General features: G+C 30.2%; 1 protein-coding gene across 1 annotated transcript; it reads left to right on the forward strand.

Annotated features, from left to right (window-relative positions):
- Positions 1–10,887: 10,887 nt before the first annotated feature.
- Positions 10,888–11,776, forward strand: LOC149246709 (small polypeptide DEVIL 17-like). The gene has a single exon (XM_089455741.1). It carries the CDS (start codon positions 11,077–11,079, stop codon positions 11,371–11,373), a length of 297 nt encoding a protein of 98 aa, XP_089311867.1. The 5' UTR covers positions 10,888–11,076; the 3' UTR covers positions 11,374–11,776.
- Positions 11,777–15,571: the final 3,795 nt, after the last annotated feature.

Genomic DNA, 15,571 nt, shown 5'->3' on the forward strand with positions numbered 1-15,571 from the left:
ATTTAATTAAAAGGGAAAAATGGATACCTAATTTGGAGATAAATCTCAACTTTTGATTTGTTGGGCTGAGAGGTGCATTCTACAACCTAAGGTGATGTAAGATTTGATTCATGCTCAACATGTAGTTGATACATGTCCCTTTTAAAATAAAATTAAAATACTCTTAAAAAACAAAAAAAATATCAGCTATTATTAAAAACATAAATGAATATACATGTTTAGTGTTTGGTATGAAAGAAATGTAAAAATATTTCTCTCTCTTAACCATATATATATATATATATATATATATATATATATATATATATGGATATAAAAACTTTAGAGAAAGATTAAGCAAGTTACATAATTATTATATTTTAAAAAAACATTTCAATATAACAATTATTTGAATATTTATGATAACTAATTGAAATAAATTATATATATGTGTCTGTGTGTGTGAGAGAGAGAGTGTGTGATGATCATAATAAAATATTTTAATACTTTTGAGAAAAAACAATTGAAAATAAATTTAATCAATTTCTATAATAAGAATAATAAGAGGCAGATATATAATTCATTAAATTCTTAATACAAAATTCATATATGGTATTTAAGAAATATTACTAATGATAAGAAAAAGTCTATATGGGACATAGATAAAATATTTCAATGCCCATGTTGAATGAATATATTTCAGTGTTAACTATAAAGTTAAACAAAAAGCTATGTATGTATGATATAAAGAAATTGAAAATGCGAAATTGTTATAGTTAAAACATTTCAATTAGTTTCACTATTCTACATTTTCACCCCTTTTCAAATATATTTTTCTCTCAATTTCATATGAAATCTGCAAAGATTTGTTGGAATTGTGTCTATTACACATCAAGAGAGACCAAATAAGTTGCAAACATTTTTTCAAGTTTTGCAAGTTTTCACCTCAAAAGATTTGATCCCTCTTGGCGCTTGCCACATCCATGGTTAAGATGGATTTATACTAGTGTATACTACTAAAACTATCCTACAATATTTCGTGGAGGTTAAATCCCTACTATCCACTTGATAATTATTGATAATTAAAATAAATTTTTTTGGAATTTATGTTCCAAAATAGACACGGATATCATCATAATTAAAATGATGCTATGATTATCTGCAAAATGAGATGATGATTTTTTTTAATCTTGACAATTAATTAATTGATTAATTAAAAAAATGTCACATGAGCATTTATCATATAAAGTCATAATATTGTAACAAAGCCAATTTACAGATTAAAAATATCTATGGCAAAGTGAGGACAAATCTTCATGTTTAAAATCATATATATATATAAAACTCATACGTTAATTCTTTTTTGACTAATACTTATGGAATATAATTTAAAATAAAGTTTTCATTTAATTAACTTTTATGTCTTTTTTAATGTTGATAATGTGATATGTATTATAAAATAAAATAAGTCTTTTGATGTATCATTATTTATTAGTCATTTAATTTATATGACTACACTGGTATTAATTGATATGAACTTTATTTCTTTCTAGTAAATACTATACATCAACTACACAATAATAAATGTTGTCGCAGCATCTAATTTGTCAATTTGTCAGGTATTCCAAAATAATAAATGTTATAGCAAGTGATGTATATATCATTTGATTTGTCCATTTGTCAGCTATTTTAATATAATTTGTAAACCACCCATTGCAACATTAAATGTTGAAAAACCAAATAAACATCATTCACTTCATATATCACCCACTACAAACATTAAATGCTATAAAACCAAATGAATAAAATTCAGCCAATGTGTCTGAACTTTGCCAGCAAGAAACTAGTTGATAACAATAAGCAATGTCTTGCTCAAAGTTTGACCAAATGCCGTACTCAAAGATTCCCTTATTCAATAAATAAAATTGTTATGTCTGCAGTATTTGTCATTTGAATGTAAATAAAATTGTTGTGTCTGCATGTGATATCTACTCTACAGTGATCATGTACAGTTTACCATGTGGAACGAAGAATCTCCTGTCATCCCAGATTCTGAGTTCTCTCTGCAATGGAAGACGACAAAGAGTCTGCAGGAATTTGATCAATGAAGACATCATGAAATTGCAGTTGTTTAACAAGCTGATGTTTTGCATTTTCCTGCGCACATTTTTCTATCAATATTTAATTATAAGTGGTTGAATCTACACCATTAATACAAATTAAATCAAAACATAATATTTAATCTCAATAAAATTTTATTTTTCTAACAAATAACCCAAAACTAATTTTCATACAAATATTATAGGTTAGATTAGTTATTAAATTATTTTAGAATTGAAATTAGAATCAAAGATATAAATTATTTACTCATTTTAATTAAAAAAACTCTCCACTGAAACAAAAGAAAAGAATTTTGAATGATTATAAATGGTACTTACACAAAAGTGCAAATGGGATTAAGTGAATTAAATAGATGTCACAAAGTTCAACATTGAACATAGTTTTTTTCTTTAGAAACAAAATTATTTGGTACAGAACCATTATAAAATGTAACATACCATACATATGAATGTTTATAATTAAAATATTAAAAACATGACATTCAACAATTTTTTTTTAATAAAGCATACGATACAAATCCTAATCATAGTCATATTTTTAAAATGGATTATTATTTTGAATATGCATATGTAGAATTTAGTGTTTGAATATAGTGCATTAGATATATTTAATATATTTTAAATATGGGTAATATTTGTTTTATTAAAAATCAAATTTTTAAAATAGAAATATATTTTTTTGGGAATGTAATATTTTGAATAAAATAATATTATTTAATGGCAGTTTAAGTAGTTGAGATTTACAATGTTAATTTTTACTTTAATTTGAATTTTAGTTGTACCACTTGCTATAATTAATAAATTTTAGCTATGCCACTTGCTGTAATTAATAGATTATTACATTAAGCCAAAAAAAATTAGTGATGTCATTGAGTTGTAATCTCTAATAAATTTTCATCTCTAATAAATTTTATTATGATTAACTTTTAGAAGTAATTATATTATAATTATAAAAGGTATTAAATATATTTATAGATTTAAACTATTCCTCTCTTTTGGAAGTATATAATGATATTAAAAACAAAAAATAAAGTAATAGTTAGGGGTGGGCTATCTATAGTTTGATTTACTTATTTTATAAATAGTAAAATATAAAACAAAGTATTGGGACTTAGCTTAGCCACTTTTTAACTTAAAAATTAGAATCCACATGAATATATCTTGGAGAAGTGGCTCAATCCCTACCTGCATATTTTTTTCTTTAATATAGTGCCTCCTCATGAATGAGGATCCCTACTTGCCTATTTTTTTCTTTAATATAGTGTCTCCTCATGGTCCTCATCCCTACTTGCCTTTTTTTCTTTAGCATAGTGCCTCCTCATGATCCTCATTCTCTGCATCTCAACCTCAAATGACATTAGTCATTAGTTAATATTTTTGGTCTCACTAAACCATTTTCCTTAAAATATCTTAATGCTAAGTGTATTCTCCACCATTTTTGTGATAAGTATCTTGGTGTACTAGTACAACTCCACCATTATCAAATGCTTGATCACATGACCCCTAAAGAAGCTCATATCTTGAATACATTCTAGAAGCTCTACATCAACTTTGTGAAGATTTGCATTCATTTATCTCCAACAAGGGTCTCAATATGTCCATCTTTTGCTTTACATGGCTTGTAAATATATGATGGTACCATCTACCATGGAATTTTCCCTAGCCCTTAAACTTTTAGATGTCTTGCATTTCCAAACCTTATCTCCCTCACTCAGGCCTTCCCATAAAATCTCTACTTTTTTTTCATCTTTCCTTGCCATCCTCTCTCTACACTTACATCTAGTCATACTAAGCTTCCCACCTCCCAACTATGAGGTCATCCCATAAGTAAAAACTTGCTCAATAGAGATAATTATCTCTTGGCCAACTATGGACCCATCTACTAGACTCTAAGGTCCTTCCTGAAATTCCTCAAAGCCAACCTCTTATCTCTCTTAATGACAAAAAATACTTCCAATAGGTCTCTTTAGAGCAAGTTCAATCCCTTATATGCTTCCTTCCATAATGCATAGCATGAGTGAATTTATTTTAATGTAAAATGAAGTTTGATCTTCACACTTGAGGTTTCCTTCCACAATTTCCTTGTACTTTCCACAATACAATTTTTTGTTTCATAAGCTAACATTTGTCGATTGGGAAGCATGGATAGAATTTGATGGGAAAAATGATTAAGAATGTTTCAAAATTGCCAACTTCTTCCTTGAAAATGTTGAGATAGGTATTGATATTGTTGACCATCAAATTTGATAACCTTGTTGGCTTAAAAAATTCAATCATGTTCAGGAGACACATGGTCACCCATATAAAGACTCATTGATAAAATATTAATAGAAGATTACATTGGAACATATTATATATATATGTGTATTTTATTTTTCTAATTATATATGGTTGAATAAACAAATTTTGCCACTATTAAATTATTTTAAATTAAATAAAATAATTATATTTTAATATAAAAAATAAATCTATAACTTTTAAATAATATATTCTAAAATATTTTGATATAATATCTAAAATTCTATATTATAAAAAAAAAATTAATTAATTAATTTTAAATCAAAAATATTATTTTCTACTTATCATTTAAACTAATTATATATAAAATTATTTATAAAATATTGATTATTATTATTATTTGAAAGCTAACTTTACCTACTCATTTTTGCACCCTACACAATCTCAACTACCAAACATCTCAAAGCAGATACAATCATTTAGCAGAAGACCGCTATAAAATAGTAGTAAAAGGCCAATTTAGCAGAAGACCGCTATAAAATAGTAGCCAAAGGCCATCATATTGATGCTTTGACTAAAAGATAAAATTACTTGTAAAAAGTGTTGAAATGACTTGTTTGGTAAAGCTGTAAATTTGAAAGTTGGTTTATTTATTGCACTTTGGTTTTTTCTCTCTTTGCTGTATCGTATTCACTTTTGTACTTCCAGAGTTTCACTGTCAATTGAGGCTTTTTTCGGTTGGGTTCATTAACTACATGACGTGGCTAAAATTACAAACCACAAATCTGACTGGTACATGATTGAAACATTAATATGGGTAGACTTCGTTGACTGGTACATGATTGAAACATTAATATGGGTAGACTTCGTTGAGCCACCACTAAAACGTGGGTGCTGATGAGGACACATATACATTTAAGATGAGTTGGAAAATGTTTCCAAATTCAAATGATTAAGTGTTTGTATTTTAAATGTACATTGTGAAGAGTTTTATGTTGTAATTTAATATTATGTAAAATAAAAATTAAATTAAATTAAAAAGTTAATGTATTGTAGACATTTTAACTTGGTTAAAATAAAAATAAAAGTAAAAATAATTAAATAAAAATAATTTCTATTTGATGGCTCTAAATTGTAAAAATTTCAATGCAAGTATTGTTGAAATATAAAAATAAAAAATTTATTTAAAAAAAATTCTATAAAAAAAATTAACAATAAAAATAAAACTGATGGCTCTAAACCATAAAAATTTCAATGTAAGTAATGTTGAAATATAAAAACAAAAAAATTATTAAAAAAAATTCTATACAAAAAAATTAACAATAAAAATAAAACTGATGGATGATATTGATAAAAATGACCCATGGTATTGATAACCCGTGAATAACTATGTTGCAATAGTTTCCGGTACTTCTAGTATAGGGAACAAGTATTCGGTATGGGTAGAAGCTTTGCCCAAATTTACCAGAAATATATATATATATATATATATATATATATATATAGATTAAAAATAAAAATAAAATAATCTATTTATTTTGCCTCCAAAACTTGTCAATTAAATTCCATCACGCAGATTCCATCTTGCAATGAAATATGTAAAAGATTTAACTTTGAAATATTGTGAGGAAAAACCAAAATATTAATTCATCAACAATTTGCCAATGAAATTCCTTGACAACAAAGAAACATGCGAAACTCCCAAACCAAAAAAATGTTGTTATTACTTTATTATTATTTGATTTTTTCATGTAACACTATATTATATTCAACTTCGAAATTCAAGTTTGGAAATTTATAAAATGAAACTAACTAAATTCAAGTCCTTCGCAACAAAGGAACATGCAAAACTCCCAAACCAAAAAAATGCTATTATTACTTGATTATTATGTGATTTCATGTAACGCTATATTATATTCAACTTCGAAATTCAAGTTTGGAAATTTACAAAATGAAACTAACCCAATTCAAGTTTGGAAATTTATAAAATGAACCACTTTAATTTGTTGAATCTTATCATTAAAGCTTCAAGATAGACTTCAAGAAAGTAGATTTATTTGCAATTGTTGAACTTCAAGAAGTTGTCAAGGAATCACTGGCAAATGTCTATATTTTGTTGAAACCTTTGCTACCTATCATGTATCACTTAGAAAATAAACAAATGATACCTTCTCTACTCAAAACAGGTACAGGAAAGGTGAAAATCTGCTCAAAATAAATACTCGAAACCTCAAAATTTGTGGTAGTGAAGCTTCTGAAAAGCGCCCAAGCTCCAAGGAGCTGGGAGGTTGGGTTATGTGCTCTCTAATGCCTTGGAGCGGTACCCGTGCTACTATGGTGAATACTGAATATAGATTATTTAAAAAAATAAATCTATCCAGTCCGAAAAAATCAAATATTTTCAAATACAAACTTCTTTTAAAATAAAAAATTCAAACCTATTTTAGCAATTCAAATCTAAATTTTCATGTTATAAACTCTGCTACGGGCGATGGCGAAACTGTTTACCATGTTGAAGGAAGAATCTGCTCTCTTCCTTCGGTCAGCGAAACGAATTCCGAGATAATTGTTGGTGTTATTTTGGTGGTGCAAACGTGACAAGTTCAGAAAAGAGGGCGTGTGAAATGATTTAGTAATCCGGAGGCTACTAAATGCAGCCACGTGATGACGGGATGCTACAATGTCAGTTTCTGTTTCAAAATTTGTGATCACTGTTACGGTGTCACCAATTTCATCATTAACTCCTTTGCATGGATAATTGGGACATGGACTCCGTTTGTTTTATGGCGAGTACGTCCGGTGGAGTTTTATTTTGGGCGATTACGGACGTCTCTCGGGGTCGTGAGTTCGAATCGCGTGGGTGATTGGAACCGAGTTTCCCAATCCCCAAAACCGTGTCGGCCTCGTGTGCAACCGCCTTGTCCAGGTCCAGGGTTCGAGTTCCAGTTCGACTTACCACGCAGAGACAGTAATGAATCACTTTGCACAAACTCAGAGGCGCAGTTGTGAAGTTACTTTGGGGTTGTCGGCCCTTTCCTCGAAACCCCTCATGCTCACCGCAGGGGCGGTGCTCCTATTGGGCCTTCAGTCAAATATTTTAAGGGCTGCCTGGCACGTGAGTCAGGAACGGTCTAATCATGGGATACATTTTCAGAAAAAGTCTAAACGTTTTATCCTCTATGATTAGATAATTTTAGACATTTTTATTTTGGAGGAATGGTCTGAATGGCTAAAAGTAGCTGGAATTTCTGTAAAAAAATTTCAAAAATTCTTGTAGATGAATTTTAACAGTTTTTATTTGGATTTACAAAATCTTTATCAGATTTTTTCAAAATATAACCAGAATTTCCATAATTTTCAAGGCAAAAAAACATAATTTTTAGACTACCGCTTTTTATTTTTGGTGAGCCATAATTTTGTTATGTAGATCTTTATGTTTAAAATATGTTTACAAATATATAAATAAATTCACTATTTTTAAAAAAATTTGAAACACTTGGATTATGCAAACTATAAAATTCAAGTATATCATTGCAAACAATTTCTAGAACATTTAAACTATGTAGATTGCAAAGTTTAAACAATCTTGATGCTTAAAATATATTTTAGCTTCTAAATAATTTAGATGTTTTATATTTTGAAATTTTTTAAATAATTATTTTTCAATTAATTTTGTTCAAAATCTTACTTCAATTTGTTGCACTTACAAAGTTTTTACACTATCCAAATATTTATAGATTTTTCATAACGTTAAATTTATTTATATATTTAAAAACAATTTAAACATGGAAAATAGATAATCTCATTAAAAAAACATAATTAAATTCTCTTAAAAATAAAAAGCCAAAAACATAAAACTCTGAAACTAAACCTATACTTATAGTTATAAATAAATCATTGAAATTGGAATTTTTACATTTTATTTGGAAAGTAATGAAAAAAGTTCTTTTAATGGTAATTGTTTTGTTATTAATTTTGTATTTTTATTTTCAATTGTAATAATAAATGTAATCTTTTCATAATTTTTTATTATATCTTATTATAATAAATTATATAATTTTATAATTAAATTATATTATTTTAATAATTTATAATTTTAAGGAATCACAATATGTTTAAACCTTCTCCATTCATTAAGTAATAAATATTATATAATTTAATAATTAAAATATATTATTAAAAAATCAAAATCATAATAGGTTTAGAATTTCTCTAATTATTTACTAAATAATAAATATTCTTTTTTTCTTAAGTTTGGCATGTTTATATTTTTATCATGTTCTATATATCACTCAATCATCATCTATCCAAGACTTGATTGACAATAAGTAATATCGGAGTTAAACAAGGTTGCCCCCTCTCCCCTACCCTATTTGGCATTTACATCGACAAGCTAGAAGGTTGTTTAGAGGAAGCAGAATGTGTTGGCACGATCTTAGCTGGGATAGTCATCATCCTTCTTCTCTACGTTGACGATATTGTTATTCTCACAAGGTGCCCATCTGATCTTGATAAGCAACTTAGACTTCTTAAGGATTTCTGATCTACCATGGGTATGATTGCTGACAAAACAAAAGTTATGATTATCAAATCCAAGAAGGACACTTACACTAATTTTATGTATGACAATAGTAACTTGGAGGAAGTGTCTTCCTACAAGTACCTAGGAATTGATATTCATCATAAGCTCAACTGGAACTATAGCATTGAGAAAATGATTAATGGGGATGGAAAGCTTATTTTAGTCTTGAAAATAATTGTAAAACGACAAACCTCGTAATGTGGGATAGAAAGAAGTTCCTCTTTGAAACTTCAGTCACTCTTACATTTAGGTGCCACAACCTTCCTTAACTCATCAAGAGATTGCTCCAGTTTCTCAATTAAGGATATCGGTGTTAAGGATGTCTTTGGCCTTTCTTACTGGGGAGGTTTAAACAAAGGCTCATGTTTTGTGGGCAATTCAACATATTTGTGAGGCTTTGTATTCCCCAACCCCAGAGAACGTGTGAACTCCAAAAAAAACAGTATTCAAAGCTCTCGGAACTTTCCCAAGCTCCCATTGCAGCTCCCACTGAAAAGAGAATGTTCCCATACAATGCCAAAACTTCAAGGAGCACAAGAACCAATGGAACGAGTTTCCCACCTCTAAAAAGCAATTCGTGTATAACATAGTATTTTTACCATATACATATATAAAATATTAACATAAATATAATATTCAAAATAAAATATTCTAATATTTTATTTTTTATATAACATTAAAATTAAAAGACTGATTATTATAATTAATAAATATAATAAATTAAATTAAAAAATAAATAATAAATAATTTTATTAATATATTTATATAAACATTTTTAAAATAAAAATAGCTATTCAGAACTTTGTACCCTTATCCTTAAATCCTTAAAGGTACACAGTATTAATTCTTCGAATTCTAACACTATTCCGAAAGTTCAATTAAAATCTTCAATAAATCTCCCAAAATCAGAAATTATAATAAAATTTAATACCATTTGAAAAGTTCAACTCATATACACTTTTCTCCCTGAACAATCTGAAAAGCTCAACCCATATATTAAAAAAAAACTGTTCTCCTTCTTACAAAATTACTTCTCACACACTGCTCTCTCAAATTTAAATATATATATAGAAATTTCAAGGGTTAGTTTAATTGGTTAAAAATTCTGTTTTTGAAAGGTCATAGGGTCGATTTTATCCGAAGCTTTTGAGGTTATATCTTGACAGTAAGCCGAGAGACAATTAACTCAAATTTTTCCGTAGACATAGTAACCACTCACTAATGAAAATATTCGTGAACCACAATTCAAAATATATATATATATATATATTACAAAATTAGGTCTCTCTAAACTGTAGGAAACTGTTCTTTCAAATATTTTATTGCAATGTGCCCTTCCAAACTTTTTATATATTCTTCTTTTAAATATATATATTTTTAAATTACCAACCAAAAGAGGCAATTTTACCGGAGGAAATTCATCTCGCCTCGTTAGACGACCACCGCCGTTTTAAAGATTTTGGGTGCACCATGTGATGGTCTCGACTCTCCAGCTCGGCGATGATTTTCCCGAGCCGTTTTGCACGTTTTTTAACAAAAGTTATCGCAGAACCACAAGTTCCTGTTCAAAAAATACTTATATAAATACAATGGCGTTCCGTTCGCGGAAGGCACACGTGGCGCGCTCCCACGTGGCCGTGCAAAGGCCCGGACCTGCCCAACTGGACGGCTTGCAGACGTAGGCCCCACCGAGCGACAGGCCCTGAGCAGGCTCCCGGATGGGGGGTTGGTTCATGTGAACCCCATGTGACAACACGGCTCCCGTTCTTTCTCCCTTTGACCCGCTATGGCTTTTCAACGGGCCCTTGAAAGCGATCCGTGCTGACGTGGACAGGGACGTTTTTGTCCAGGGTTGGCGTTAATTGGGAGACGTGGCAAAGTACAGTTAAAAAAATTAAAATGTAAATTAGGGCAGCACGGCCACGTCACCAGCTGGCTCTGGAGCTGCTTTATCAGAGTTTGCTGCATTCGGTAATTTCCCGTTTTGAGGAATTCATTCTTCGGTTATCCACCTTCCAGCAGATTCGATCCGATGACCTTTCCTTGCCATTTACCATCTGAAACCCCCATACACTTTGCATATTTCCTCTGTTATTGAAGCTTCATTCGAAGCATTCATGGTGTTTCCACAGCATTAATGGTGTTTTCGGAGCTTTAATGGTGTTTTCCGAGCGATACTGGTGCACCGTCGTGAAGAAGATGGGACATTGTTTTTCCGGGCACGCGAAGGCCAAGGGAGAGTGGAAAGCGTCCAAGAAAGAGCGAGGGGGTCGGACTCCGGTGGCGGCCTATCCCAGAAGAAGAAGTACTAAAAGAGCTTCGGTCCAGGAAGATAACGGCTGTTTCAGCAAACGCTGCGCGGCTCTGGCTAAGGAGCAGCGGGCCAGGTTTTATATACTCCGCCGCTGTATCACGCTACTCTTGTGTTGGCATATTTACGGCGAAGACGCTTGAGGCATGTAGGTTTAGTTAGCCTGTACGATGAGACGGTGTGTAATTATATATATTTTTTTCCTTTAAATTTTCAACAATCTTTTTGGCGTCTTTGAGATCCGTCATGAAACCACAGAGCTCGATAAGGCAGGCTCGGGCACAGGCAGATAGGCTGGATAGAAGGTCAGAAGATCCAGTCTCACTGACTGAAAGGTGACAGTACTAAACCCTTACGACCACGCAGCGTGCAGGAACGAACGGCCATGGGTTACTGGAAATCCAAATACTTTTTTCTCTCGTTCTAATTTTGTAATCCCTCGATTTTAATTACTGCGATTTTTTTGAGCCATAGCAGTTGCCGTTTGGTGATCACGGACGCCAAATGTTTTGTAGATATGCTTGCAATGAAAAAGATTATAATCCATCGTGCTTGCAAATTTTCTTTTCTTGTTCTTTTAAAGATTACAGTCCATTCTGCTTAAACTTTTTCTTTTCTTGTTTTTCTAAAGATTACAATCCATTTTCTTTACATTTTTTCTTGAATGATTTAGGCCGGCCGTGATGGTTATGGATTTAGTTTTTAGAATTGAGACTGTGTTATGAAAATGTTTTCAGACGTTTTGAGCAAAATGTCCACTTAAGATCGGGGATGGATGGAAAGAATCTTTTCTTGTTTGTTTAATGTCCTCTTTCTTGGATCTTTTGAATCGGCAGTCCTGCTGTTGATTTTTAGGGTTTCTGCATTTGATTTACAGTAGATTTTGATACTCAAAACTGTTCATGCTAATGAAAAGAGACAAGATATGCAAATCTGGGATCGAATCCCGCTGACAGGCAAAAAGACGGCGAAATCGTAAGAGAGTACACTACTGTAGAACATCTGAAGCTTTAAGGGTTTGTCAAGTATGAATGACCATGACAGTTTACTGTAACTGTGGTCCCGCTTAGGTCTCGAGAGCGTGTGCTGAGAAAGAATCCTTATCCAGACGTTATCGCTTTCATAGAAGATACTTTGAACAATCCAACTAGAATATTTTGCATCAGTTCTATATCTGTCAATGCATTCATTCGATCTCCAAACGCTTTAAATTAGCGAGGCTCCGAGACTTGGTAAGTGGGTCGTGGTCCCCAATCCCTGTTACTTTCGGTGTCTTCTTTGTGGAATAAAAGACAAACAGACGACCATATCTTATTTGAAATGTGAAAATTCAATTTCTATAGTTAGAAGAGTTCCACTAACATGAATGTCTGTGCAAATTCATTGAATTTTTGCTGTATGTTCGCATTCTGTAAATACCAGTTTTTTCCCCAATGTTTTTCTATTGAAAAATAAATAAATCTATCTAAATGCAATTACAATAATTGTGGTTTTAGAGGCCCGAGGGTCTTGATAAAACGATTTTCAGTGATGTTGTTTTGCTGAAAATGCATTCCGATATTGCGTTAATAATATCATGATTGCAAGATCACTGAATAAAACACACACTTCCTTGACTAAAAGTTTCCCATGCAAACAAATTTTGACAAAACACACAGATCGTCTGAACAAGACTGCTCGCGCATCTAGGGAACATGAATGAATTCAAAGGATACCATTAATAACCAATTGAAATCCCTCTAGTTTCTAATGCCAAGGCGATGCGTCTGGATTATTGACATCTGAACTAGGAGCTCAAAACGACTGTCTTTTCACGTCTACCACTCTATGAACTCGAGCTGCAATTTGGCAAACCCTGATTAGTTGATATAATCCTCCAGTCTCCTTCCTGCAATGCATTTAACCAACCACAATGTAATGTGTTAACATAATTACTAAGTGAAATTCTCCACTTCGCTTATAATGAGACTGAAACAATGATCACTGCCGCTAACAACAATTTTTTTTTGTTTCACTGCCGATAACAACAATTTTTTTAGTATTACAGTTTGAAACAATTTTTTTAGTATTACAGTTTGAATTGGTTGTGGTTTGAAGAAATGTTATTATTTTTTCATCAATGTTCAATTTCCTATTTTTCAAATAACTTAGGAAAATCTGTTTATATTTTCTCTTTTATTTCTTCTCACCCACAAACAAAAACATAAATATTTCTAATAGAAAATATGAATATATTTCTTAGAAAAGAACAATACCATTGCAATGATATAACTTTGGAACATCTTAGCCTACTTTGCTTCATTGGATCCAGATTTCATCAATGATTTTCAAAACATCCAATGTTCAGTTGAAATATTTATTGTAAAAACACCGAACGAAGAAAGGTAACCAGATTTTCTTTCAACTTATAAGCTATATCTATTAGCATTATGCCATAGCTCACCTTCGCATTAAATGGATTTTGTGGACTCTCCCGTTGCTCGGCTTAAGGGTACACCATAAGCATGGAGTCAGGGGTGTAAGTAATCATAGTGATCATGAAGTTTACAGGTTGGCCAATTTCTTGTAGTTGTTGCTATTAACTTAATTTAGTTGATACTTCTGCTCATGAAGTTCAAGATAAATTAGTTGATACTTCTGTGCATGAAGTTCAAGACTGATCATAAAATTTCGGAGGAAAGTCTTTTGAAATTTAGGTAAACAGTTTGTTAATAGCTGGGTATTTGTTATCTATTAAAGATTTTTTTTTTGAATTCAACTGGTCAGGAATAAAGTTAATTTTGTTGGCTTTGTTATCTAGAGTAGATTTGTTCTTTGCAGCTAAATATAGGATTTGTCAGGTATATATTTGACAATATCTATAAAAACATTAAACCGATGCAAATCTATCATAAATCCAATCCATCAGACACTTTTAAGAATTTACGCATCGAAAAATAGATTTGCCCAGTTTCAAGGCAGATAGTTGTCTCCCACAACTCTTTGCACAACCGACAGTAACTGGTTTAAATGTCATATAGCCATTGATGGGGGCAACTTAGCCTATATATCTGAACATCCCTCAAGTTCCTTTCTTTGTATTATGGACTGATGGATTCAGGCATTTGGACATGTTTGTCACGGCAGATAATCTGAGTCTTCTGCTCCCATTGAAACAATAGACAAATCTATTCAAGGTCACATATTTCTGGAGAATGTTACATGACAAATCGCTTCAGTGGTGAGAGGAGACACTTTTACAGTTTTGGCTTATAACAGTGGGTGAAAACCACCATCAAAATTATTCGGCGATGGTTCAGAACCCAACCATCGTTAAAACCTACAATGGTCTCATGGAAATCATCGTTATAACAACAGAGAAATTTCTAAAAAATGTGATTCACAAACTTGGATGATCATACTATATCTTTGTTATTTTTTATTAATATTATATATAAAAATTCGTTGAATGCAACCATCTATAACTACTTTGTTTTGGTAAGATATATAACCACATTCTTAGTAAGCGTTTTTACAATCTCAGCCGCAGTCGGCAGGTTGGTCGCAGATTTAGGTGGTTTTTAAAAATTTATCTGGGCACTATTTTTATCTCACAAAACAGAAAAATTAAGTGATCGTTTAAATTGTGATGAAAGGTTTTTTGGTTTTTTTTTTTTTTTTTTAATTAAAATTATACGTCTTTAGTGCCAAAAATATTAGTTAATGGATTAAATTATCATAGAAAGTGTTTCTTCAAACTTATTAAAAGATTATATTAAATTATTAACTATAATGTAATGTGAATCTTAAAATATATTAGGTAAGGAAATAAATTATAATATCAATTTTTAAAAAATATTATTATAAATATTATAGTATTAAATTGACATAGTTTTTTTAATTTGTAAAATAAAACAAATATAAGAAGATTAAATCAATTAATTATGAAATTAATAAATTAATCGTAAAAACGTTTTTATTTTAAAATTTATAAAAGTAATCCTAAAAACGTTTTTTATTTTAATTTTTATAAAAAATTTATAAATATTAAGAGGAAATTTATTTTATGAAAAAAATTATTAGGTTAAACATGATAATAAATTATTAACTTTAAATCAAATACATTATTTTATTTTATTATTTGCATTTTTTGTTTTTATCTTAATGTCATTTCTTAGAGAAATAAACATTAAAAAAATAAGTTGTTACATTGTTAAATTTAAATTTACATTTTTATTTTTTATAGATTTTTGTTTTTTTAATTATAAGAATCTTATTATATTTATTATATTAAACTTATAAAATGTATTTTTTATATCATGAATAATTTTGAAATAATTATTAACAAAATTATCTTTACAC

The sequence above is a fragment of the Pinus tabuliformis genome, chromosome 7 (assembly GCF_031772625.1).
Source record: "Pinus tabuliformis cultivar Carrire ecotype Pingquan chromosome 7, CPIR1, whole genome shotgun sequence".
Lineage (NCBI taxonomy): Eukaryota > Viridiplantae > Streptophyta > Pinopsida > Pinales > Pinaceae > Pinus > Pinus tabuliformis.